The sequence below is a fragment of the Jatropha curcas genome, chromosome 3 (genome assembly GCF_041381405.1).
Source record: "Jatropha curcas cultivar XTBG-Jc1 chromosome 3, XTBG_Jcur_1.0, whole genome shotgun sequence".
Lineage (NCBI taxonomy): Eukaryota > Viridiplantae > Streptophyta > Magnoliopsida > Malpighiales > Euphorbiaceae > Jatropha > Jatropha curcas.
Window position 1 is genome coordinate 31,334,466 of NC_143153.1, and position 21,304 is coordinate 31,355,769.

The 21,304-nt window shown below is 36.2% G+C and overlaps 4 protein-coding genes across 12 annotated transcripts in view; 2 read left to right on the forward strand and 2 right to left on the reverse strand.

Moving 5' to 3' along the window:
• The first annotated feature begins 56 nt into the window (after nucleotides 1–56).
• RUS4 (root UVB sensitive protein (Protein of unknown function, DUF647)) lies at nucleotides 57–4,416 on the forward strand. Its single transcript, XM_012223745.4, has 10 exons — nucleotides 57–811; nucleotides 1,095–1,241; nucleotides 1,444–1,590; nucleotides 2,030–2,092; nucleotides 2,185–2,261; nucleotides 3,013–3,118; nucleotides 3,355–3,457; nucleotides 3,568–3,719; nucleotides 3,822–3,887; nucleotides 3,973–4,416. Exons 1-10 carry the CDS (start codon nucleotides 326–328, stop codon nucleotides 4,198–4,200), a joined length of 1,575 nt encoding a protein of 524 aa, XP_012079135.1. The 5' UTR covers nucleotides 57–325; the 3' UTR covers nucleotides 4,201–4,416.
• Nucleotides 4,417–4,636: 220 nt separating this feature from the next.
• XLG1 (extra-large G-protein 1) lies at nucleotides 4,637–10,130 on the reverse strand. Its single transcript, XM_012223744.4, has 8 exons — nucleotides 8,388–10,130; nucleotides 8,145–8,282; nucleotides 7,948–8,052; nucleotides 7,664–7,849; nucleotides 7,058–7,238; nucleotides 6,540–6,772; nucleotides 5,848–6,011; nucleotides 4,637–5,607 (listed from the first exon to the last, which is right to left on the reverse strand). Exons 1-8 carry the CDS (start codon nucleotides 9,564–9,566, stop codon nucleotides 5,016–5,018), a joined length of 2,778 nt encoding a protein of 925 aa, XP_012079134.1. The 5' UTR covers nucleotides 9,567–10,130; the 3' UTR covers nucleotides 4,637–5,015.
• A 1,466-nt stretch (nucleotides 10,131–11,596) lies between these two features.
• On the reverse strand, nucleotides 11,597–13,604 carry LOC105639958 (protein JINGUBANG). The gene has a single exon (XM_012224164.3). It carries the CDS (start codon nucleotides 13,510–13,512, stop codon nucleotides 11,821–11,823), a length of 1,692 nt encoding a protein of 563 aa, XP_012079554.2. The 5' UTR covers nucleotides 13,513–13,604; the 3' UTR covers nucleotides 11,597–11,820.
• A 1,359-nt stretch (nucleotides 13,605–14,963) lies between these two features.
• Nucleotides 14,964–21,304, forward strand: part of LOC105639629 (vacuolar protein sorting-associated protein, putative (DUF1162)) — a 30,143-nt gene continuing 23,802 nt past the window's right edge. For 2 of the 9 annotated variants that reach the window (XR_016320211.1, XR_016320213.1), the window contains exons 1-5: nucleotides 14,964–15,517; nucleotides 15,611–15,704; nucleotides 16,080–18,316; nucleotides 19,252–19,366; nucleotides 20,374–21,225. Coding sequence is in view for 4 of the 9 variants with exons in the window: in XM_020681633.3 (XP_020537292.1) it covers nucleotides 15,237–15,517; nucleotides 15,611–15,704; nucleotides 16,080–18,316; nucleotides 19,252–19,366; nucleotides 20,374–21,225 (3,579 nt within the window). In the remaining 5 variants the exon portion in view is untranslated. The remainder of the gene's footprint in view (nucleotides 15,518–15,610; nucleotides 15,705–16,079; nucleotides 18,317–19,251; nucleotides 19,367–20,373; nucleotides 21,226–21,304) is intronic. The other 7 variants (XR_002285069.3, XM_020681633.3, XR_016320212.1 and 4 more) reach the window with 6 other exon arrangements.

Sequence of the window (21,304 nt, forward strand, 5' to 3'; positions counted from 1 at the left end):
TTAACGAACTAATAGCACAAAACGACATCGACCATTGTCTTATAAAGTGGAAAAAGAGAACAGGGGGAAACGTTCTTCTGCACTTTCAAAGGCTGAGGGTGCAGCTCGCCTCGCTGCCGCACACAACTCACCTTTTATGTTATCTTCTCTCTTCAATTCCCTTCCTCCGCCACCACCCACTCTTCTCTATCTTGTACCGATGTGCGTATTACGAACATTAACATCCTTCTAATCCTTGAAGCTCACAATTTTTGAAGCTAGAAACCAATATTGGCGCGAAAAAGTTAAGAAATACTCTGGTACTTTCAAAGTTGTAATATTTTTCATGCAATCCACTTTATATTCACCTACCAATTCTCGCCAATGCCATTTCCCATGGAAATCCCAAGAATTTCATCTTGTATCCAGGAAACCTATTTCGAGGAAGCTCAAATTATTGTCACCGAAAACCATAACCCTTACCTGTTCACTTAGAACCTCCATTAATTATGGGCCCGAAGAAGGTCTAAATGAGGGACCTAAACAACTACCTATCTTGCCGGCGCGTCTACCGGTGGTACTTAGGCAGTCCGGTCGAGTCTCCAGGTATATGTGGGATGGTAGTAATTTGACGTTGGTGAGTGTTGATGGTGGTGTGACGTCGTTTTCTCTTGATTTTGAAGATGGGTTTCGTAATTTGCTTCGGGTTTCTAGTTTGGCTGTTAGGAATTTCTTCATTCCTAAGCAAGTACCTGAGAATTATATGGATTATGTGAAATGGAAATTCTTGCACCGCGTTTTTAGCTCTGCGTTACAGGTTCTTGCTACTCAGGTATACATTGCATTTTGCAACTATGCATAAAAGATTCTTCTTTTGTCTATTTTTCTCTTCGTAGAAGTTCAATGAAGTTGCGCAGTGTGAGCTGTAACAAGCTCAAATTGAATTCAGTGATTATGAACATATAGATAGTTGATTTCTTTTATGAAGCTAGTGAATTTTTGTTGGTTGATTGATAACAAGATTTCAAAACTTAATAAAACAAATTTTTGGACCGACTGATTAGAGAAAGTATTACTGTTTGTGTGATTACTTATTGAGAATGATTCGGTCGTAGGCCATGTTTCGGGCTATAGGGGTTGGGTATTCTCGTTCCCTCCCTTCAGCAGCTGCTCTTAACTGGGTCTTAAAGGATGGGCTCGGACGGCTGAGTAGGTGTATCTATACTGCTAGCTTGGCATCTGCCTTTGATACCAATTTGAAGGTATGGCTTCTAGCTCCATTAGATTTTTGTCTTGTGCTTTCTCAGACCCTGTTTTTTATTCATTCACATTGATTTTCTGAAAGTTCTGCAGCTAATAACACCATCTTTTGGCATTGGGAAAATATCCTTAAGCTGCAAAATACACTGCTGAGAGTTTGTATTTTCAGCTTCAATAATATTTTTTGTATTGTCTTCTATGTAGAGAGTTAGGTTCTCAACATCTGTTCTCTTCAGTTTGAGCATTGGAGTGGAGCTTCTGACTCCTGCATTTCCTCAGCACTTCTTACTTCTTGCAACTATAGCCAACATTGCGAAACAAATAAGCCTTGCTTGTTACTTGGCAACTGGTGTAAGATTATTTTATTACAAAACATATTCACCTTTATATAAAGCTATCTTAATTTTTAATTTCTTGTTGGCATGACTGTTTCAACACAAGGCATTCATGATATTTTGAGTTTGTGTACCTGAATGTTGTAGTACAAATACAGCTTTGATTGTAAGGTGCGTACGTTTAGTTCAAGTTCCAATCTTGCAGAAATCTAGTATTGGCTCAGAATAATTTCAACCTAGGCCACCATTGACAATGTTATTGAAATTTTTGCCTCACTTGTGAATTGATGCTTCATGCATCGGGTAGTCCTTTTTTTTTTTTTGTTTATTGTCTTTTATGTGTAGATTGATGGATGGTTTCTATTTCTGTTTGATCATTATTTTCATAGAATCCATTACTTAAATTAGGATTTATACTTTGATGTAGCTTGCTAATTTTATCGCTCCATATGCAGTCTGCTGTTCATCGAAGCTTTGCAGTAGCAGATAACCTTGGTGAATTTTCAGCAAAAGCACAGGTTCTTATTTATCCTAGCTTGTGTTTTGTGTGTCTCATGTCTATATACCTTTTTCATATGGACCATAGCCTGATAATTTGTATGGATTTCAGATACAAACAGTATGCTTTGATAACCTCGGCCTCATGCTTGCTGCACTTTTGAATATGCTGTTCAAGAACAACCAAAGGTTTTCCCCTCAATCTCATTCTCTTGTAATGCCCTTAGGTGAAACTTTTGTGCTTAGCAATTAAAAATTAGTTTCCCCTTCCCTTTTGCCTCTTGTAAGCTGTCCACATTGTAAATCCAATTTTTCTTTTCAATTTAATGATACTTAATGTCGTGATGCATGTATGTCGCTTCTGTTTGCGCATGTTGTAGGTAAAAATGGATGGACGTCGAAAGGTACTTTAACCAAAAATCTCTTATTTTCAATCTCATCAACTTGCAAAATTTTGATTTGAACTTCTCGAGTCCAAATAAAAACTGCGGCAAATTTTCCATATCCCATCAAGGGAAATTTTAATTATTATTCAAAAAAAAATTCTGCCTTCTTGTGGGCTCTGAAAATTGGTTGGAAAAAGATTGGAATTAACAAGTTGAAAGGGGGTGTTGTGGAAAGGAGAAAAACAGAGGTAAAGAAGAGGCCCGCCCCCGCGGGGGGGGGGGGGGGGGGGGGGGGGGGGGGGGTTGTTGAACTTACACCTTTGGTATTCAAATAAAACAGTAGATGGTTTTCAGCACTGTTTACTTGTATTTTAGTTCCCTGTTTCATGCCATATGATGAAAGAAGCGGGATTTAAATTACTCAAATAAAATTATAGACCTCAATTCCTGGAGAGAGCATTTTCTGCTATTCAAACCTGTGCTTGATGTGTTCATGGAATTGTTTGCAGAAATTTATGCCATCTTCTACTCCTAACTTCTTGTCCATATTCAAGGTTGCTTGCAGGTTTGCCATTTATTGTTTACCCCATTTTCTCAGCTATAGACCTTTTTGGAATATATCAAGGACTCAAGCATGTTCATCTACAAACATTAACTAAGGTATGTATAGCTCACTCAACTTTCTTTACAAGTGGGATCAGTAAGGAGCTTGATATACTGGTACTGGCATTCCAAGCTTCAGTATGCTTGTTGCTATATTGTTTTGATAAAAATGAAAATCATCTCTGTTGCATATCAGCAGATTTACATTAGTATTCTTGTGTGTTTCTTAAAACACACAGGAGGAATATTCTCATAAAAAGACGTTACATCAAACTCCTTTTCCCTCTATCCAGGATAGGCTTGAAATTATATTAAATTCATGGATTGAGTTGGGGCATGTGCCTTCACCTGCAGAAGTGAGTAAAAAGGAAGGAATTGATTTTCTCCGGAGCAAAGGTAAGATTTTTCCCAAGTATCACAGCTGTGATCTAGATCTTTAATTTGAGCAGCTATTGAACCTAGCATCATTAGTAATGCAGCTTAAGCTATTCTTGATTTCTTGATAGGCAAAGAAATGTGGCCCATTAGAATAGGGAGCTTAAGCACCAAGGATCAAATGCCTGAGTTGTCAATGATGGCAATGCAGTCTTTAAGTGGTGAGGATTACTACTTCATATGCATGGAGAACTATTACATAGGTCCGGCAAGAGCTAAACAAGTATGCATATATAAATCTTATCCTGGATTTTTCTATGATTATGAAGCACTTCTCCTGTAATACTCAACTCACGCTTTTTCCTCCTATCCCTTGAATTTCTAGCAAGGTATAGTTCTATGTCTACGCGAGGGGGCTGGCACTGCTGAAATTATGATGGGATTGTTGCAGGTAAAAGGAACTTGGCCGATAAAAGTCTTCGTACTGCTTACCACATCCAATTGCATTAATAATTTTCATATTTGTTACGATGTAGGCCTGCTACGTTCGAAAGGCCCTGCTTTTGAAGTGGGAAACCATCTTTGAGGCTAGTGATCCTGCGGACACGGTTCTGGAATGGACTAAACTGATTGAGGATAGCAAGCGATCAGCAGAAAGGAATTTATCTCCATTAGATGATCAAATGTCAAAATTGGGCTGGGCTGTAAAGAACATATTGCTGAGTGCAGAGGAGCAGGCTAGGTACAGCTTTGTAGATGATTGAGCAATCAAACATCCGGGTATACTCCTATAAAATTATAGGCGGCTCTTCCTTAGACCAGTGGGGAGTTTTGGGGATCAGTTTTCCGAAATAAGTAAAAGAAAAAAAAATAAACACCTGTAATCTTATCTTATTTGTTTTTTGTTGTATGATTGTATCATATTACTATTCAGCAAAAGAAAGATGAATCCAGTATATAAAATATTCCAGATCAAATAAGTGTTGATATTCATTTTGTCAGTAACCTTTTACTTACTGTATAAATTTTTTAAGGAGATTTTGAAATGATACTTTCCAAAAGAAAATTTAAACCTGAATGCCAAATGGACCATTGCATAACTCAAAAAAGAGTAATTTGGTATAAAAGTTCAATCTATTTAGAGGTGTCAACTGCACTGCAATTCTACCAAAAAATGTCACATCCGAGAAGGCCAGATCATGATCAAAATAAGCTGCACCCCACCTGGATCAAATGTAATATAATCTTATCTTACAAAATGAATATTTGAATCCCATTTCAAAGATAGAATAACTACACGCATCGTACAAAAGAAGTAAAATAACACAGAAAACACCATATCAATTGGTTACCTCACTGTATAATGTTTAATCCTAACTATGTGGCGCCAATCTAGGAAACAAACTATAGCAGCGTGATAGAGGTAGCTCCTGGATGATTTAAGAGAATTCTACAGCTGCAATGCCTTGTGAAAAAGAAGCATCTTCACTTGTTCATTTACATGCCATTATATGTACATTGGCAATGAAAAATGTTGGAGATAGGACCCATTTACAAGCCTTTCTTCTTGATTTACCAATTAAGGGGAAAAAGAACTTGCCTCAGTGCTATAAAATGAATACTCGCTCAGACTGAAGTTAGGTCTTTCTTCATCCCACTTCAAAATCTCCCTTGCATACTTAAGAGCTGCATCAACACTACGAGGTTCCAGCCCCTTAACCATAGAAACATACAACTTCTTTCCTGTGAGTGCTGCGTAAAGCCTCTTGAACTTGACAGCAATGTAGTGGAAACCCAGCTGACCAAGTGAAGGGTTACTATTGATGCTATTGCTGTTGCTGTTGGATCTATGACGGCTGATCACAGGATGGAAATCATCAAACCAGTCACACTGAGTCAATGGTACCCGTTCTACCTTTTCCTCAAACAGATCATACTTGTTTAGTATCAAAAGAAAATCCATCTGATCAAATGTGGGATGAGTAACAATTGTCTCAAAGAATCTCCTGCTCAGCAACATCTTGTTAGTAGAACACCCATTGCCGTCAATTGTATACTGGTCATAGTCACTCAATGCAACACAGAAAATGACCATCCCAACATCTTCAAACATCTCAAGCCACTTGCAGTTCTCTCCAAGTCCCCGTGCATGTAAACTAATCAGTTGGTACCTAAGGAACAACCACACGAAATGCACAAAAATATGACAAAAGAAACCATTTTAAACAACAATAAGATAAATTCATTTATTATATTGTACCAAATCACTAATTTTAATCCGTCAGAAAATGAGCATATATTGTCACAGAAGCACAAACATTGCACATATACAAGTTGCACAATAGACCAGCAAAATCTAATTCACCTCTCTTATAAAATGCATGCAACATGCACCAAACAGTGGCGCCTACCTGAGCAGAGAGTCATGCTGATCATCACCATCAAATTTATCATCAGATGCTGACTGGGGAAATGAGAAATCCAAACAAGCAAGCCCATTTGATGAAGTAACTCCCTCAGCATATAGGATATCCAAATCTGAGGGCTCATAATCCGTTCTCAATATATCAATAGCCTGTGGAGAAAGAAAATTTGTTTTTAGCAACAGCAAGACTTCATCATCCACATGAGTTTAATAGAAACAAGAAGATTGCTGCTGCAATGTAGGTTGAGATTAATATACTACTTGACAGTTTGACAACGGATCATTAACAGTTAATCAACCACATCCTTTAGCCCAAATATTGTCATGTGGCCCAACCTCAAGCTGCAGTTGGCTCAGTAGAGTCAGCTTCAAAGACAACATCACAAACCCCAAAAACTTCTAGACCTTTGATGACATACTACCAACACGCATGACACACTCAGGTAAACATAAAAGATCAAAGCAAAAGGAGTCTGTGTTCTACAGAGTCTCAGTCTCTTTAAATCACAATCCTTTACTCTTTTCTAGGTAATTTTTCAACACCACTGTCAAACAAAAAGTCAACTCACTACCATCATATTGGGGGAAAAGCACTTCAGGTCCCAATGAAAGAAGCATAGATATAATAAAAAATAACCACCATTTAACCAAGCAAAGAAACCTCAAACATGATCTTACCCTTTCTAAGAAATAAGTAGCAACACTAGGTAGCATTTCCAATTCATTTTTCCGCTTATATGTAGCCTGAATGGCTGGATCCTTCCACAACTCTTCAACCAATGGTGCATATTCTCGAGTCGCAGCTGGAAAAATCACTTCCAAGTTTCCTGACACCATAATCTTCAGAAGCCAATCCGAAAACGCTTTAAGCCTAGGACCAATTGAGTAGATAGTTTTGCAATCGGTAGCCCCTGTTATCAATCAAGTTTTTGTTTCAGGTCCTTAGCAGACCTTAAGCCACAGATAAACCAGTTCATTACTGAATTTAGGCAAAAATAAGCACTATTGCTCAGTCCATTTAAAGTTAAGTCCATATCAGAAAGGAGGAAGGATGCAATGAACAATTCCACACATTATCAAGTGTTCAATGCATAGACACATTCAAATATGTATACACAGGCCTGCATGTGTTCGCATCTGCACAGGTCAAAAGGTAGATAATATAACTATAGAAGAGACTCATAAGGCATACATACCATTGGGGTCAGCTTTATCAGCAGAATGCTCTTTCTTTATTTCTGCCAAACTTTCTTCTTCAAAACGGTCACGCCCCTCAAGGAGTATACCAAGATACCCATACACATTGCTCTGAATTGTCATTTTAATATTTTCGCGCTCATCCTCAGTGAAAGGAACAGGTTTATAAAGAATCTTGGCCTTCAAGGAAAAAGACATTTCAGATTTCAGTAAATCAAGCATGATATTATTGTGTTCCTAACCTCCCAGTTAGAACATATGCACGCTAAATTTTAAAGATTAAGTAACACCTTAAGACCAATATTCCCCCAAGAAGTAATTGAACAAACCAAGACAAACCCAAACAATATGCATCCACAGGTCCATTATACTAAGCTAGAATTTTAGAGAATGGTCATTTATAACAATTTCCTCTCAAACATGAAGTAGTACATTATGAGAAGCCCAGCAAAAATGTGCACCTAATAACTTATGAAATCCTCAAAATGCCAGAAATAAGTAAACAGAAACCATACGTGGAATTCAGCAAAGACAGGTCATCCATTGTACAAATAAAATAGGAAGAATTGCAAGTGTATCACCCCAAGTCTCCCTTACCAAACTACCTGCTTAAAAATAGTACTGGTCCCAGATCCACTATATCCAACTAGAAGAATCTTGAGAAGCGTTCTCTGCTCAAGGTAATCTGGAACACTTCTGCTTAATACACTGTTAACTTGTTCTCCAGAAGAACTGGAAGATTTAGAAGGAACTGGAAGTGATAAGAAAGTGCAAACTAGTTTCATTCCTGCCTGAAAATTAGTTTAACAGATAAATGAATGACCTGTTACAGATAAAACTGGAAAAGTGAAAAACTAGTTCAAGAAGCACATTCACACATACACCATACCTTGCCCCAAATGTAACCTTTGGTGTTCTTCTGCCCCTCTTCTTGGTATGACCCATCCTCATTCACCCAAAAATGAGGGTTTCCAGCACACTGAACTCCTGCAAGCTGCAACGTTCAACCAAACAATCTTAATAACCTCTTCAGATCAACATTCAAAGGAGCAAGGAGCAAAAAGAGGCAAACATATAAACTCCAACCTGCAACATTCTAAGCTCTACTTTTGTGATCTCCCGTCCATTGATGTATACTTGTGTGTTTCCATTGCTAGCATTCGGCTTAATAGGACCGCCAACATTCAAATGAGGACTTACGATCTGGGAAGGTTTCTGTCCTTCCTATCAAATTTAAATTAACACAATAATCAAGCACCATAGTGCCACAAGAAACTGAATTGAATTGTGAAAAAAACGTAATTCTTAAAAATTATACACTATATTCACCTTTCCCCAAAGACCAGAAACTTTATCATACCAATAGTTTCCAGGTTTCAGTTTTTTTGGCGGGTTTGGACAAGTTTGCAAAACAACCAACTCCTCATGGCAAAGAGGTACTCCATTCACACAAATATATTCTGGAGGCAACTGATTGGCCTCACACAACTTCTCAGCCTTCATTATCTGCCTAACCTCCAAATCATTCAGCAATCGCTTAAGCATTCTCGAACACTTCCCTAAAGTCCCTCTTTTCGTTTCATCAATGGGATACCCAATACAAGTAACACATTTCCTTCCTTCAGGCATTGAACCCATAGCTCTAAGCACACAATTACCACAATACTTTGCATCACAAACAATGCACACTTCCTTCTCAGTAAACCTGTTCCCCCTAAAACACCTATAACAAGTCCCTTTTTTTCCTTTACTCTGTGGTTCTCTTTTAACCCGCACAAACCTCTGCTCCTCCTCACTAAACTCTTCATTATCATCAACAGCGCCAACTCCAACACCACTATCTGATTCAACATCCCGAAAGGTAACAACTTGAGCGCGCCTAACATCCCCGTTGATCTCGTTATGACACTCCCCAGATGCTTTAAGACTAGAAACCCGCGAAGACGGGTAATCAACGCTCAAAACCGATTCATTTGACCCCCAGTCCTGATTTAATTCATGCGAAACCCTCAATCTAGATGAACTTTCCCGCGATTTATTATCAAAACTATCAGAGAACTCCGTAGTACTGGAGCTTCTAGCCCCATTTATCAACTCAGTTGATAGCTCGTTGCTAATAGAAGACGACCCATAACGCCCAGTAGAAAACTCTAACGCACCTGAGCTACTAAGCTCGCCGGATAATCCACAATCTTGATTACTCTCTGTAGCTCTCTCGATAACGGAAGTCGGAGAAACTGTCGCCGGCGCTACATCGGATGCCGGTTCATTTTGAGAGACGGTAGATTTTAACTCTTTAGAAACGTTTTTTCCTGGATCGGCAGGTAACAGCGGTTTAACGACCGGCAAAGAGAGTTTATCAGGGAGAGAAAGCTGAGAAACGACGGCGGCTACCGGGATTTTGTTGACGTTAATAGGAACAGCGCGTGGGATATCATAAGGTAACGGCGGGCCATTATATTCCAAAGCGAAGGAGTACTGAACACCCTCTTCGGTCTCCGGTGGCATTCTTTTTCACTTACTTTGTTTCTTGTTTAATCCAAGAACCGTTAAATTGCAACCCTAAATTCAAGAACCATGGTTAAAGAGAAGAAGCCGTGTAACTTTATATTGCTTCTTTAAGCTCAAATTTGAATCAAAAGTGGAAATAGCTCAATCATCTAGCTAGCTAGAAATGAACAGTAAAGAGTAACCTATGGTTTGTTTACAGGTAATAAAAAAAAAAAAAGAATAAAAAGAGAGAAAAAGAGAAGAAAGAAAGATGTGAAACTAAAAAGGCAATGGAATAAGGGTTTGCTTGGAAGTAGAGGGAAATTGGGTTTGGCTTAAGCTTAAAATTAAACAAAAAGAGACAAAGAAAATATTGGTTTTCTAAGTAGCTATAAGTATCTAACAAGGAGAAGACAAAATGGTTTACAAATTCTTGGAGAAAATAGAAAATTTAAAAATAAATAAATAAAAAGTAAAAAAGATGGGTGTGTTTGGGAAGGACGAAAATGGGATTGAAGAAAGGAAAAGGAAAGAGGAGTGACAGCAAAGAAAAACAGGGAGCTTTGGAGACGGACTAATTACAGCGAAATCTACAAAGGAGGATGATTTATTTTTTATTTCAAAAAAAAAAGTTTTTTTGGGTGGGTTGTTGGATGAAAGGTGAAGGTGGGGCATGTGTATGGTGGGGACAGGAACTTTTGTCTTTTTTACATTGGTGGAGGAATCAGAGGATATATATTATATATATTATATATATATATATAAAATAAAATAGGATTTTGGACCGTGGTGGGGACCACAACGTTGTGTCAGGGAATTTGCTTTGTTTTGTTTATCTTTGAATTGAAGATGAACAACAGCACGAGGATTCCGTGAGAACAGTAAATATGGAGTATAACGATTAGTATTTTGACCCATCAGGGACTGCAACTTCTGAACCATTTTTACCGGCTTGTTCTGGATTTTGTTACTGTACAGTTAAAAGTTATAATTAAAATGCTTCTTTTTTTAATTTTTATCTCATGATAATAGTTCAACATAATTTTGGGATAGAAATTAAGAAAAATCATGCGTTTTTGTTGTCGATTTATCAATTTTTATTCAAGTAATATGGATTTTTATTTTATGACTAAATAATAAAAGGGTAGTGCGATATATGTTATTATCGTTATCTATTTTTAATATGATAATTATTGTTATAAATAAAAGGAAACTACACTGCAAATCACTACTAATAACATATATTGGGTGAATCAGAAAATACTATTTATTTTTTTATTCTTTTTGTAAAAATTTCAAAACAAAAAAATAGTGGATGCAAAGAGTGATATTTAGGAATTTTTTAATCCAAAAAAAAAAAAAAACTAACCTTAACTTCGTACATGCATTATGGTTTAGGGATTTATTCCATTTAAAGAATAACAAAACTATGGATTCCCAATTAAAAGTTTTGAAATAATAATAATAACTGTTGCATGTTTCTCTTTATTTGTCATCTTTTCTGATTCCTATAGGCATCTTGAGCTCAGTGGATTATTCTAAGTCCAATTATAAAAGTCAAGATAGAAACCTTCTACCAACTAGTTACAAATAAATATCAAATACACATGCATAATAATTAGACTTTTGATGCTGATACTTTCTCATATATATGTTAAGAGTCCCTTTATTTGTAATTTCATTTTCCACTAAAATGATATTATATGTAAAAAATTTTCTCTTGCAGTTTAGAGATAAACTTGTATAATTCGCTATCTTTCACATCTTTTCCTTTCATACTATTTCTTTTCCCTTTTGAAGCTAAAATGGTTCCATCTATCTTCATGAATAAGGCGAGACTTTTATTTTCTCTTTTCACTGGTCGGTCAAAAGATAAAAAACTTATTTATTGAATATGATTTTTTTACATCTTGTGAAAAATATGAACAGAAAAAGGTATTAATTTTGAGTCATTTATATCACGAAAGTTGTCTCTCATATATAAATAAAAAATAAAAAAACGTGCTGGCCACACACATCCTTGCATTCAACCTTTGACAATGAAAAAGGAAATAACACGAACAATCTTGTTAAAAATTCAATTCACTTACTCATATGCCCTATGCATTACAATTTGCCCTGTTTAATTAATAATTACCCTCACTGTCACAATTACACAAAGATGAACCATCAATCCCTCGTAAAAATAAGACATGCAAGACTAGCACATATGCACATGTATCCATCACAGGGAAGAAATTAAAAAAATAAAAAAGCCCTTTTTTTCCCATCTCTAATGTCTTAAATGCCTCATTCTTTCATGACTAGTGCTTGGAGCTGCTGGTAGAGATACTGGCATGGAACTAGCACACCCATTCCAAGCCACAGGTGGAGCATTTTCCAATACCTGCCATATATTCACCGATTTATCAAGACTACCGCTATATAAAATCCAACGTTTTCCGCCGGAGATTGATTCGTGATCTTTCCCAACTACTGCCAAACACTTAACAGGTCCTGTATGTCCATTTAACAACGATAAACATACATGATCACTCCCTAATCTTCGCCAAACGCAAATTCCCATATCCGCTGATCCGCTAAAAACAAGACTTCCTGCTGTTACTAAACAAAGAACAGCTAATTTATGACCTCTTAAAACACCGCCATGTGAAAGATTTTTTTCCCTTTCCCAATAGTTAACTAACCCATCTGATGAACCACTGTAAATGATTGTTGCTTCAGGGTTTACTGCCATTGTTGTAACTGCATATTCTTGTTTTAGTAATGTCTGTGAAAAGAAATGTTTTGTTCCTTTCCCTAGTAATTCTCTTCGCCAAACTTTTATCTTTCCATCTGCTGAGCCTGTAAAGACTAAACCATCAAATCCTGCTATAATAGAGTTAATAGCATCATCGTGAGCGATTACTGATTCGAGGCATTTCAAGTCTGAAATTCTCCATACTTTGAATGTCTTGTCCCAAGAAGATGAGTAAAGAAGTGTTTTATCTTCGTTTAAGCTTAAACATGAAATGGCATCAAAATGTCTAAGCCAAACTCTATTTTTATTGCGTCTAACTTCGACGTAATTACTTGGTTTTATTGAACTTTTAACAAAATCTTTAAATTTTGGTAGTGTTCCAATTCGTTTGTGAATCTTTGGATTCTTGGATGATATATTCCATACCCTAATTTTCCCATCTTGATGTCCTGTAAATACTTTACCTCCTGCTATTACTATTGCTTTCACCAACCCGCTATTTGATTTAAACCCACAAAATTCCTTCTGGTTTTTCCATACCCGAATGTTTTTGCTGTCAGAACCTGTATATAAAACATCGCCGGAAGCCGCCATTGAATATACATGTCCTTCTTCACGTATTAATGACCCCATTAGCACGTTAGAAGAAATCACTTTTATTATTTGGCGATCACCTTTTTCTTTTTCTTTCCCTTCAAAGTCTAGGTTAAAATGAGACGACCATGGCGACTTACTTAGCGGGGATGAAGGAAAATCATTAGCAAAAGAACCTAAGTTGAAATCAAAGAAAGAAAAATCTTGGCCGCTTAAAACATTGGAACCGTCACCTTCTGAGTTAATGACACGGTGTCCATAGTTGCAGGGGCCGGTGACGCTTTTCTCCTGATGGGAGAATAAACGATCAACCGCTGCTTTGTTTCTTTTCCTTATCGTCGTCCCCTTCATTGAAGAATTTATATTCCTATTAATCTTGAATAACAACGTTAACGAAGAACAACAATACAGCAAACTAAAAATTGAATCCGTAACAGATAACAATAAGGAATAAAGTGGGAAACCGGAAAGGAAGGGAACGGAAAGTAAAGAAAAGAACAAGAAAGCCAAAGAAGGGAACAGATGGTCTTTGGGTAAAAACGACACTGAAACTACCCAACGACCCATTATTAAAGATTTTGTTATTATTTTTAATATTACTGGAAAATTTTTTTTAAGGACAGTAATCATCAATCAAAACTAACCATCTTGTGGTTTGGGATGATGTTATGCCACGTGGATTGAATAATTTTCACGGGTTACAACAATGTTCCTCGTGGCTGAGGTGGCCAAAGATTGGGGCAACAAGCTGGCAAAGGGATTATATGATCTGTAGAACTAACTTATAGTGTATGTGTATTGAACCTATTTTTGGGTGTGTAATGGGAGAAACCGGTAAAGGCTCTGCGGTAAGGTTTAATGAACGGAGAAAAAAAAGGTGAAAAAGGAAATGGAATTGAGAAGAAACAGGTGAACTGACCTTTGACTTCTTCAATAGGCTCTAATTTGTTTACAATTTAGAACCTTATAGACCAAACTATATAAATAGATTGGAGAGCTCCAATCCCACTTGAAGAAGGAAAGCCTCTATCCCACTTGAAGAAGGTTCTGTTAATGATAACTAGATTAGGACAAGACTAGTGTATGGCATTATGGGTGTTTTCATTTTTTTTTCTTTTTTTCCCCTTAAATAGCATCTTTGAACCAAAACTGATAAGTCCATACAATGAGTAAATATGTTCTAAATTATTATTTTTTATTTTTTTTCGAGTGAATTGTCAAAAATATTCTTATTACAATAAAAACTTATTTTTCATTAATTTTATATATAAGAGACACATCACGTATAGGTAAGTGTTTCCTCTTAGATTAATATGACAAATTTCCCTACTCTATATTTCATGCTACACCGAAGAAAATTGTAAGTTCTTCAAATTGATTATTATTTACTATTAATTAACACAAATCTATTTATTTTTTATTTATTAGGAGGCTTGATAGTAGCACTAGGGATAATCTTCTATTTAATTCACTAATAAATTAGAAAATTTTATGGTCGATAGAGTTTAAATGTGTAAATAAGCCAAATCACACGTGATTGGCTTTAACAAATTTATATGTATTTTATTCTTAAAATCCAAAATAAATAAAATAAGATGATGGTAAAAAATATTTGTTCTCCCTATCATCATTCTAAAAAAGAAAAACTAATAGCAAAAAAAACTAATAATATTGAACGTGAATATAGCTTTTTTTTTTCAGAAAATAACTTATTTTTAAAATAAATATATACTTTAAAAAATATATTTCTTATTTTATAAAAGACATTGACATCAATTAAGCAAATTTTAAGCCTACTAATTTAAGGAAAACATTTTCTTATAGTTGAAATTGAGCATAGTAATTTTAAGAAAAATGTTTGCTTACAAGGGAGTTACTAGTTTCAAAAATCTATCATTTTAAATGTAAAAAAAAAAAAAATTTTCTTACTTACAAATGAGTTACGAGATTGTAGTTTCAAAAATCTATTATTTTAAATGTTTTAAAGAATTCGAGAAGACTAACAGCACCACGCATAATTCGCAATGGATGAATATTATTCCGATAACAACTTAAGGACATGCAAAGGATTTGGAAAAATGTGACATGCGAAGTGAAGCTAAAAAAATATCCATGAGACAATTATCGGTATACCAACGCGTGTGCATTCGTGTGATACATGCTTGTCAGTTAAGTTCCCGCGCCTGGGTCTGCCAAAATCGGTGATCATGTTTAGAAACTCCACGATCGCAGCTTAGGGCAAAAAGGACTTACCCGTTTGATTCTCGAGAAAGATTCGATACCAATTATTATTATTTTCGAATGCCAAAACCACAATTCCTTTCCCCAACTTGAAGCTATCGCCCAATTCGCCGATGTTCTTCCACGGCATAGTCAGGCGGAGAATTGCGTCACTCTTGCAGCCATGGCTGTTAGAGGAACCGGAGTTTGAACTGGAATTAGGCCTCATAAACTCTAGAATAAGCTCAAAGAACCTTAGCTTTGATTCCTCTGCTCTTAATCGGCTCCTCGACGATTCCTCTCGCTTCTCCTTCAAAGAGGTCAGTGTTGAAGAGGTTAGTGTTCGCTTCTCCAACTGGTCTGTCCCTGCCTTCAAAATCGAAGTTCGCGGCCTCAGTGTCACTCTGCTGGCAGGGTAAAAAAAAATAGTAAAATACTGCCACTGTATGTGTTTACATTTTCCTTGTGATTGAGTTTTAGTTCATTTGCTCGTTTATTTTCTTGGCAGGGAAGAAAAGGAGAGCAGTTCAATGCGCTCGAGGAAATCGAGTGAGAAGGTTTATGAGGAAAAAAAGAAGGCTGTTGCTGAGATTGATCCTGAGGTATTTTTATATTGTTTAGATAATGGTACATTTGCTCAAGTTTCTGGATCATGAACTATGTTTATAGAAACTATGCCTATGGCCTGACGATGGGATTCAATTCAATAAATGCTGGTACCAAAGACTGAATGCTAACAGATTATGATTGTTATTTTGATTGTGTCAGCTGTTATAATAGTATGCAATGTCAGTACATGAGATGTGGTAATAATTGATTGGTTAAAATTAACTCTATAAGATGGAAAACATGTTTGCTTTTATTTTTAACAGTTACTTCTGCTAAGCACATTGAGAAAGTGAAGATTGAAGACCTCTTTAGTTACATTATTGGCTAAACTTGAGTGAATTACTGAAACTTTGTTGTATATGTACTAGGGTAGCGCCTTGCATAATGTGCTGGAGAGGATCTTGGTCTCCACTCCCACAAGAAATCGTTTTACAACTTCGCTATTGAACCTTGTTCTCAAACATTGCCATTTACAGATATTTAGTACCAATCTGCAAGTGCAAGTTCCCATCTTAAACGATGCCCTAGTATGTTTGCTTGAACTAAAGGAGTTTAATGGTGAATCTCAGTATTTTCAGCATGGATGTATTCTCAGAGGATTTGTTGGTGCGATTTTTAATCCAGTAAAAGAAACTACTATTGTTATCAATTTTGGAGGTTTTGGAATTGGATATGAGGTGGAAAATATGAAGAACTCTCTTGTTACTTCCACAGACTTATCGTCATGCATTGAATTGAATGATCTTCAGCTGGCAGAATTCAGTATCCTGGTTCCAGAATTAAATATTTCATTTTCTCCACTTGATCTCCTTGTTTTGTCAACATTTGAAAATCTACTATCAAAAAAATCAAAAGGTACCAGAAATGGTAGACATCTTTGGAGACTAGCTGCAAACAGATTAGGATATGTGATTTCATCTCCCAGATTGTCATTGCATAATTTAGTTGAATTGGTTTGTCTGTGGCTACGTTATCTCAATGCTTATGAGCATTTACTTTCCTTCATTGGATATTCTACAGTCAACACATTGAAAAAGCCTGCTGTTGAGATTTTCCGAGACAATCTCAGTTCAGTTGCTCACAATTGGGAGTTGATTTCTCGTATTGAGAAGGAGCTACCAGTGGAAGCGATTGCCCAGGCACGGCGAGTAGCCCGATACAGAGCGGCTTTGAACATTCAACATGATCAATCTGGTCATATGGAATCCTCCATCTATAGTTGGTTCAAAATTTTCTCCATAATCCTTTCAGTTCTAGTAATCACTTGGAAATTTATATGCAGAATATTCCTCTTAATTGTACATGGTTTCTTGTCAATAAAGTTTTTCCTTCAAGAACAGAAGTTTGATGGGCATAAGAGAATCATTTCTGAGGATCATTGTCCACAATATTGTTTCTTGCTAAACTTTGGAAAAATCTCAATCACTCTTTCCCCAGCTAACAAAATGCAGAATATTGATGAAAAAATGGAATTGAACATTGGGATTCCTCATTCTGATGTACACTCTTTCTGTCTATCAATTGATGCAGTATTATTAGTGTATGTCGATGAAATTTTTGGACAGTCTTTGACAATTTCCTGTGGGCAGTTAAAGGTTAAGTCATTTTCTGTTATTGGGGCTACAATCATGGACAGCTGTTTAAAACATCATATTAGTTCTGTGAAAGGAAATCGAAGTAGGAGGGTTGATAATTTAAAAACTGTTCTTTGGGGTGAGCCTGCACAAATATTTTCCCCTTCACAATCTAGTGAAACTAGTGCTGTGGGTCAAGCTGAAAGTGCTTGTAGTCCACATTTAAAAATTTTGCTGGGAGAAATGTGGTCAGCTTGGAAGAGGGCTCACACCAAATATGAGGAGAATGAGATTGAGTATTTGCAAAAGCCATGGCTTCTATTTGAGATAAAAAATAAATTGATTTATACAGGCCCGAAGAGTCCAGATCCTGGGTTTTGGAAATGCTGTTTGGTAGTAGGAAAATTAAATGTAGCTCTGGGATATTTATCAGTAATATCAATGGCTATCCTGCTTGGGCAGATAAAGCATGCTCTAACATGGACTGAGGACAATGGAAGAGGAAGTGTTCTTTCACATCCAACTCCAACCACTGAAGAATTTAGTTGGGAAGGTAAATACGAGGGCTTTGTCACTAGACTGAAGTTGAACTTGCTTAGAATGCTTCCAGGGAAAAGTATTCAACTTGGTGTATTCATAACTGGTCCTCACATCCAGATGTCAATGAGAAAGATTGAGTCGAAGAATGGGAAAAAAAACATGCATTATACAGTTGGCCAGGATGACATTAACCTTGGATTTGATATCCAGAATATTGAGGCTGTTGTTCGGCCAACTTCAAAATCTGATTTAGCATTAACTCAATTGCCAGGATTTGCTGATGCAGAAACAGAATGCCATAGGTCGCGAGAGCCTAAGATAATTGAAATTCCTAAATCAGATAATGAGAAGTATGCTTCTCAAATTTGTGTTTCACTCAGGTCTTACCTGAGGGTCAATGGTTTGAACATTTACATGGGAGATTCGACAGACATACAGGAGAGCCAGATTCTCATATTGAAGCCAATAGCTTTTCAGTTGTCATTTTTCAGGTAGGATAATTTTGGGCTTCTGTTTTGGTTTTGCAAATATAAATTCTCACAACTTGCTTTTACAGTGCCAATTTCTCTTTCATTCATCTTTTTTGTTGCTTGAGGTGTAAATATTCATATGTTTTTCCTTAGGAGCATCTTCCTTTCACTCTTCACTCATATTTTTTGGGCAAGAACATTTTTTCCTGGTTTTTGATCAGTTGCTGAGCTAGTCAACAGCAGGTAGTCCTTCACCCATTGTCCCTTCCACCTTAAATCTGAGTGTATTGGGTTCTAAAGTTGCTAGTTTCAATGCAAAAGATTTACTAGTTAAACTAGCTTGTAGCCATCATAGCTATCAACCATTTCTAAGAAGACTGTTCATTCATTAATTTCTTTTGTCATATGCCACGCAATTCTCTTTTGAGCCTGATACTTTGCATACAAAGGGTGAAGTAATTAACTTGACAAGCGAGCATAATGAGGTTGTAAAATGGGGAATGCTTTTCAAGATTTGATTTTATCTTTTCTTGATTGTTTTCTTCTGTTCTTCCATGAGTTGTTTACATTTTTTGAACTTTTATTATTTGGAGATACATTAATGTTGCAGAACGATATTTCTTTCCTTACTCTTTTGGAAAGTCATAACTTACCTCTTAGATAACTTCATGCTTGTCAGTTTTGTTCCTTCGTTCTATTGGGTACACATTTTCTTATTTCATTTATAACTTAAAGTGGTCACAAAAGCTTCTCTACTTTTATTATTATGTCCGTGTATGATCCATACTAGATCTGACCAACTGCCCATCTTACCTCCACTACGTTCTTGACGTTGATGATATATTGGGAATTATGGAATTGTTTAAGTAAAAAGTTCTTTTTCTTTATGTCTCTATATTTTACTGAAAAATTATGCATGCTATCTTGATGAAGAACAAATTTTGCACCTGTTTCAGGGAGTGTGTTCATTCATTTAGTAGTACGATCACGGCTTTCTCTGCAGCCTTGTGTGGGAGGGCTTCGGGATTTACAGTCATTTCACATATGGATGAGTTGCATGCTTTGTTTCAGGTGATTGTGACTTTGTTTCCTTGCTAAATATTTCCACTAGAATTTGACGAAAAGCAGATTGAGGTCCTCTGTAGAAAATATTTTGACATTTCATTCTAACAAGCCAAAGCATTGTGCATTTTTGCAAAATCTTTTTTAGTATTAACAGATGATAAAAGTATATCCTAATTGCATAATATTTAATAGCAAACCAAATTCAATTGTATGATATAATAATCTTTTTATGAATTAGCCAACCAATTGCCATTGGACTTATCTTTAATTTCAGCTTATTTAGTGCCAAATTAAGAATATTTTTATTTCAATAAAATCACTATTTTTAAGTTTTGGTAGAATGTCAGCCATAATTTTACCTTATAACCAGTTTTTCTCAACTAATATTATCTGCCACATGACAGTGATAAACGTTTGGTGTTTGATCACACCTTGATATATGGTGGAAAACGAGAATGCAGTATGCATTGACACGGCAAAAGCAAGGGTTACAATAATAATGCTTTTGATGCCATTCCTATATAACTTCAAAGGCAACTATAAACGAGAAATCGCAAGCTAAAGAAAGTAACAGCCTCAAGAAGTTGGATAACATTTTAAGAGAACCTTCTAAAAGCTTAGAAAGCCTGTGCATGTGTAGAAGCCAAAAAGTACCACTTCCTCCCTCAACAAACTAAAGGACAAATTCTGAGTTTTGAATATACACACATATTTCTCCATCCAAAGACTCTATAGTGCGACAGACAAAGAAAAAGCATAAGTCCAAAATTTCCATATCTATTCCTGGGTTAATATTATGTTTTCCCATTGTTTTCTCTTTGAAATAGCAGCAATTAAGTTGAGTGGGAAAATTTTATACTTAAACTCTTTGCACTTTGTTATCACTCCCCTCCCCTCTTTCCTTCTCTTTTTCCGTTTTCTCTTTTCTTAAAAAAACCAGTTTATGGAGATCTCTTTGTTTCTAGCACATGTTAGTTTATTTTCATCAATTGATGATATTATGTTTTGTCCAGGTCATTGCATATTTATTTTCAGTGGTTTCTTATGCTTTTGATAGCTTTCACAAGATCGGTTATATGCCTCCTCGAGATTTTATAAGGCAAAGTAAGGTGTTGCCAAAACCTGACAATGACGAGAGTACTGCAGAGGGAGCGCCTTTGATTTATAATAGTACTTTGTTTTCAGTTAATGCTACCTTTCATTTCAAGACGGTGGATGTGATTCTTCAGAATTCTAGATTATGTGACAAGGGGGAGAATTGGAAAAAAGTATTTGATACTTTTAGTCATCAAAAATTGTATGCACATGATTTTCATGATTATGGAATATGGTTTTCTGTTCATCATGCTGGTGTGGATATGTCTTATGAAGAAAGGAAAGTGGAAGTTCTCTTTGATTTGTTAGGAATCCAGTCCGTTATATTTAGGTATCGAGATCACATGGGAAAAAGTTTTGATCACTTTGTAGTTAGAAATTTGCAGCGACACTCTAATTATTGGTTATATGAATTATCTCTGTCTAATTTCACATTATCTTTGGGGTTGGGCCATCCTCATGATAGGATGAGCAACTCATTAAATAATTCTACTTTGGGTGGTGATGCATACTCATTAAATATTGAGGAGAACTCCCATTTGATAACTGATTCTGAAACCTCAAGTGCACAGTCTCATACTTTGGGTTTTGCTTCAAGTACCTCAGCTTCAACCTCTAGCCAATGGATTCTTATAAATGTTTCACTGAGCGGAATATTTGTTGGGAGGCACTCAATAAAGAATGTTGTGATTGGGGCACGGCAGGTCAATAAGTTTACATCATTGCTTTCAGTAGGTGGTGATCTTCAGACAATCTCTTGGAGAATACAGGTGCTGACTTTTATCTCTAGTTAATTGGAAACTGATTTATCTCTTTTATGCCTTTTTAATTTATTTGTTGAGGAAACTT

What these genes read in the sequence shown, in the direction of transcription:
- XLG1 (XM_012223744.4), bottom strand. Translation starts at nt 9,566, where the DNA reads ATGCCACCGGAGACCGAAGAGGGTGTTCAGTACTCCTTCGCTTTGGAA. An exon ending in TTTCTGGTCTTTGGGGAAAG is followed by an intron (nt 8,283 to 8,387) that starts GTGAATATAGTG and finishes TAAATTTGATAG; the next exon opens with GAAGGACAGAAACCTTCCCA. An exon ending in CAGCATGACTCTCTGCTCAG is followed by an intron (nt 5,608 to 5,847) that starts GTAGGCGCCACT and finishes GTTGTTCCTTAG; the next exon opens with GTACCAACTGATTAGTTTAC.
- LOC105639958 (XM_012224164.3), bottom strand. Translation starts at nt 13,512, where the DNA reads ATGATTACTGTCCTTAAAAAAAATTTTCCAGTAATATTAAAAATAATA.
- RUS4 (XM_012223745.4), top strand. Translation starts at nt 326, where the DNA reads ATGCAATCCACTTTATATTCACCTACCAATTCTCGCCAATGCCATTTC. An exon ending in CTTGTTACTTGGCAACTGGT is followed by an intron (nt 1,591 to 2,029) that starts GTAAGATTATTT and finishes CTCCATATGCAG; the next exon opens with TCTGCTGTTCATCGAAGCTT. An exon ending in TGATTTTCTCCGGAGCAAAG is followed by an intron (nt 3,458 to 3,567) that starts GTAAGATTTTTC and finishes ATTTCTTGATAG; the next exon opens with GCAAAGAAATGTGGCCCATT.